The 5,223-nt window shown below is 47.6% G+C and overlaps 1 protein-coding gene across 1 annotated transcript in view; it reads right to left on the bottom strand.

Annotated features, from left to right (window-relative positions):
* Window positions 1-252: 252 nt before the first annotated feature.
* The window catches only part of Bcl11b (B-cell CLL/lymphoma 11B (zinc finger protein)), a 111,769-nt gene continuing 106,798 nt past the window's right edge, over window positions 253-5,223 (bottom strand). Inside the window, exon 5 of the mRNA XM_013013148.1 lies at window positions 253-5,217. Coding sequence (XP_012868602.1) covers window positions 4,539-5,217 — 679 coding nt within the window. The 3' untranslated portion in view covers window positions 253-4,538. The remainder of the gene's footprint in view (window positions 5,218-5,223) is intronic.

The raw sequence follows: 5,223 nt of genomic DNA, 5'->3' as shown, positions 1-5,223 counted from the left end.
GGATTTGCCTGTGTTCAACAAAACCTTTTGGACAGAAGGGCGGGATGAAAGGCTGACTTCCTCACTTCACATTTTGCTTAAAGTAATCCTTGTCTTCTCTCCCCATCAAAGACCCCCCCAATGGCAAATGGCAGGTTCCAGTGGGGGAGGGGCAACTTTGGGCAAAGTTTGTGGCAGTGTGGAACCCGGCCTGAGGTGGGCTGGGCTGCCCAGGCTAGAGCCCTTTCGCTGGGTCACCTGCTTTAGGGTGGGTTTTTTTTTTCCATTTGTTTCTTGTTTTAAACTCCGAAGAGAGTTTAAAAGAAGTTGAGAGAGACACACAATCCTTGTGCTTTAGGATGGCTTAGTCCTGGCATTCTGGTGACTTGGTGGGAAGCTGGTGAGAGAGTTGGCTAGCGTTGAAGACCGCAGGAGGCCCACAGAAAGGCCCCTGAGCAGCTAACAGGGCAGAGGAAAGGCAGGGCAGCACTGGGCCTTGGGGGCATAAAGGCGGAAAAGAGCTTGCTCTCCACTCCCTCCATCCCTTCTCACTTTGCAAAGGGAAGTGGCCAGGAGATGGTGGACAAGCTCCCAGAGGAAAGATCTCTGCATTTAGTAAGGAACTTCCCAGAAGGATACATGGATATACACTTCCAAAACCTGAAATAATGGTTCCTTACATTTCCTGAAATTAAAAAAAAAATTAAAAGGTGGGGGTGGGGGGCTTCCTGATATAGAATCTTAAAGCTTCTTGGCTTTACCAAAAATAAAAAACAAAAAGTGTGACTCAGAAGGACAGAAAAGGCGAGAGAGATGAAATGAAATAAAGATGAAATGCACAGATAAGGGACTGACCCACAGAGGCTGGAGGACAGGGGGAAAGAGGAAAGAGAGAGGGAAGGCACCAAATTCATTCATCCCAGGCCCTTGTCATTCCGTAACTGACTGAATGGAGGTTTCAGAGAGAGAAGCAGCAAAGCAGAGAAGAAAACAGGCCCACACTCTCCATGGAACAAAGGTGCCAGTTGCCTGGTTGAGAGTCTCCTTCCCAGATCCCACGCCCCACGCTGGTCTCCAGCTTTATTTCCTAGCTCCTCAAGCACTAACTCAGATAGCTGGAGTCATTCCCTGTGCTCCAAGGTGAGGAGCCAATGACCACAGTCCGAGCAAACACAGGGAAGGGAAGGGAAGTCACTTGCTTCTCCTCATCTGATAGACAACCTGGCCTCTTAGAGGAAGGAGGGGGGACTTGGTGGAACGTTCCTGACATCTTTACAAAACAGGATTTTTCTACGAAGACAAATAAAGCATTTCTCATCCAGTCTGCTGTGGCTACCCCAAGGAGCCCTGGTACAAGATTGAGGGCATTCTGATGAACCGAAGCCCAACTCCAAACAGTTCTTTGTGTAGGCCAATTCCGACAAAAAAAAATATATACAACTCAAATGACTGGTGAAACAAAGCATTTAACTACTTCCTTTTGTTTCTTTTTCTCAAAGGTTGTCAAACAACCCCTTTTTCTTTTTCCTGTACAATAGGACTTAACATACAAATTTTTTTTGCAATATTTTATCCTGCCAAATTAAAAAAATATATTATGGCAGCCTGTTTGTTTTTGTTTTTTTTCTTTTTATTTCCAAATTCACTAACAAAAAGGTACATTAAATCCTTTTAAAAGGACAAGCTTACAGTTAAAAAATTACAAGCTCCAGTAAAAATACAGCAAGTGCCTACATCATGTGAACCAACCAAAATATCCACTCCTTAGGGAGGTGGGGGAGAAAAATAAGTACAGGTCAGAAATGTGATTTTTTTCTGCAAAGCAATAACAATATTAAGCACTTTTTTTCTACATACTTTTTCTACATGGTGTAGCAATCCCCTTTTAATCCCCAAATACAAGTTTCTATACATTTTTTTTGAAATAAAAATTCAACACCCAAGGCAGGAAAAAAATGTACTAAAACTCCGACTTTACAGTTACTGTGACAAGAACAAATTTATAGACCCACCATTTAAATTGTACTGCAACATTTTTCAAGGAAAAGAAAAGGTGTGTTTTTTTTCTTGTTTTGTAAAATGCCCAGGCATTCTCGATTATTACAAATACTGGTCCACTTTTACAGTAATCAAGAAATTTTAATATATATAATATATACTAAAACCCCATCACCAAAAGAAAACAATATACACGCAGCCATTGCGGCATTTTTTTAATAACCTATGAAGCAAACTTTGAAAAAAAAATTATCGCTCCAACACACATACACACAATTATTTTTTTTTACCCTTGTATGTATCCAATACTGTAAACGTATTTTTAAGACAGAGTGCACTAAATTTAACTTTAGAAAAAAATTAGCCGTTGTTCCTGAATGGTTTTTTTCATTCAACAATATCAACATGTGTCACTTGAGTTTTAAATCAGCAGTAAAAATCACCTCCACTCCACACCTAAGCAGCGTTGTCCCAAAACAAAGGGGGCTGAGGAAAGTCCAGCTATCGGATGTCCACGGTTGTGTTGGGTTTGTTTCTTCATTTGATTGGGTCTCATGGCATTTACAAGTCCTCTATCTTCAACCAGGAATTTTTAAAAATTATTTTTAATTAAAGGTGACTTTGTTTCTAAAGAATGTATTTTTCTTGTATTATTTTTTAAAAAGTCTTTCATTTCCACAAAAAAAAAGGGAAAAAAGAAAAACAAGTTTTGCATTTGTCTCAAGAGACTCAAATAGGAAGATCAGTTTTCAAGGCACTCATGTCAAATTGAATGGCAGTAGAAAAACTGTCCAATAAATTATCATTTTACTTTTTTTTTATAGTGCCAGCATTGTGAATGCCACGCTTAGCAACACTGACACTCAATCTCAGCTGTCCCTTGCAGTTGAACCCACCTCTGGGCCAAAGAGAAAGAATATGCTGCAATTTCTTGTTTAGAAGCCATTTAATTTAAATGCAAACAAAAGCTTTAAAGTGCGGGTCAACAGAATCAAATGTCTAATCTGAATGATCCAATGTTTCGTCCCTTCCAACCTAATCGGAGATGAAACACAAAAACAAAAACAAAGGGGGAAGTAGCGCTGGGCCCCTTCAGCTGGGGTCTTCCCCTGCTGGCTAGGAAGAGGGGAACAGGAGGAGGCAGGCGCCCCGTCCTGCCCGGTCGTGCCGTCGGGATCCACCATCAGGGCGCTGGGCGCGTCCGCTCCGGGATCGAGTACCGCTTGGAGCAACACGAACCTGGGCCTGGAGCTGTCAAGTCAGAGGACGCCTGCGCCAAGTCCACCGGTTTCTTCCTTTCAGTGTCACTGCGGGCCACGGACCACTGACCGGCCCAGCCCATTCCACACAGCCGATCCCACAGCAGAGGGCCGAGCGCATCTCCCCGGGCCCAGCCCAGGTCCAGGGAAGGGGTGAGGATCTGCTGGTAACTACCAGGAGTGGTGCCATGTTCCATCCAGGGCCCTTTTGGGGGCAGCCTGGAAGCTGGGCTTCTCTCTGGATACTGAGTTAGTTAGTTGGGGGGGGTCCCTTCCCTAGCTCACCCCCCACTCCCAGGTTTCCCTTCTATAACTTGAAGTCAATACAGAAAAAGGCCTCGGGGACCAGGGCCCCCCCGCTCAGTGCTACATCTCCATTCCGCTTCGGACACAAAGTGCTACGATTGTAAAGATTGTTATCCGCTGTACATCCACCCCCTCCCCAATAAAAACAAACTTTAAAAAATGTCCCCCCTCCCCAAACACATGCCACTTTTTAAATTTCAGAACAAAAATCATCATCAAGGAAGGAATTTAAAAAAAAAAGTAAACAACTTTAAAAGTCATTTAAGTGTTGGCTTCTTCACAAGAAATTACACATGCTTAGCTTAAGTTTCAAAAAAGCAGCGGCCCCCCCACACAAAAAATTATAATTTAAAAGATAGGTTTCCCTCTACATTGCTTTTGAGTCCTTGTTCAGACTACTGGGTGGAGATTATTTTTTTGTGGGTTTTTTGTTTTTGTGGTTGTTGTGAAATGAAGAAAGGATGGATACCCAACAAAATCTTTTGAAAGGAATTTAAACAGAAAGAAGAAGAAGTAAAAAGAAAAGTACCTGCACATGCCCAAAAACTTACAAAAACCCAATAAATACAGAAATTATTGCACAGTTAAAAGGCTCCACAATTTTTTTTCTTTTTTTTTTTAAAACTGCCTTCATCAGGCTTCGGGTTTCCATAGGACTTCGCAGACACAGGTTAGGTTGGAGTGCCACCGCCTTCTTGGGGGTGACCCCCCCAACCCTCACCACCATCCCCGGGGTGGGGGTGACGCAGCAGGGGCGCTCAGTGGCGGTGACGCGGGGTGGGGCGAGTCAGGTCAGCATTCTCTCGGTTGGCAATGGTTCCACTGTACAGGTGCGGGGAGCCTGGAGGTGTGAGGGGGAAATGGGGTGTGGGGTGGACAGGGGGATGTGGGAGGAGACCACCCTCCCCCTGCGCGCATGCGCGCTGGCGTGTGTGCTGGCGTGCGGGCATGCGCGCTGGCGTGTGTGTGTGCGCGCGCGTGCGCGCCCTCGCGCGCTCAGCTCCTCTCGGCCTGCTCGATTTTGACGTCGTTCGTCAGCAAGTGCTCGCCGTGCCACTTCTTCATGTGTTTCTCCAGGGTGCTGTAGACGCTGAAGGGCATCTGGCAGATGTCGCAGCGGTACACCTCCTTGCCGATCTGCCCGTGCGTCTTCATGTGGCGCGTGAGCTTGCTGCTCTGCGCGCACGCGTAGTTGCACAGCTCGCACTTGTAAGGCCGCTCGCCGGTGTGGCTCCGCCGGTGCACCGTGAGGTTGCTGCAGTTCTTGAACACCTTGCCGCAGTACTCGCACGTGTCGCTGCGCCGGCCCTCCTTGGAGCTGGGCCGGCCGGGCCCAGGCCCGCCCAGGTGCGGCGTGCTGCCCCCGCTGGCCGTCCCGCTGCGCCCGGACAGCCCGCCGTCCAGCAGGTCCCCGGGCGGCGTGGAGAAGCGCAGGCTGCCGTTCTCCGACGAGTGCTCGGACGACGTGGCGAAGGGCGACTGGCGCGCGTCCGTGAAGCCCAGGAAGGGGTCCTTCATGAAGTGCCGCGAGGCCGCGTAGCCCACCAGCCACTGCGAGTACACGTTCTCGGACGGGATGAGCGCGGCGGGCGGCAGCTCCAGGTCCTTCTCCACCTTGATGCGCTTGGCCGCGCTGTTGAGCCCGGGGCTGGGCAGCGGCGCGGGCTTGCGCGGGAAGAGC

Source organism: Dipodomys ordii, unplaced genomic scaffold (assembly GCF_000151885.1).
Source record: "Dipodomys ordii isolate 6190 unplaced genomic scaffold, Dord_2.0 Scaffold2, whole genome shotgun sequence".
In the NCBI taxonomy this organism is placed as follows: Eukaryota; Metazoa; Chordata; class Mammalia; order Rodentia; family Heteromyidae; genus Dipodomys; species Dipodomys ordii.
The sequence above is the reverse complement of the archived record's forward strand: the minus strand, read 5'-3'. Positions and strand labels throughout refer to the sequence as shown.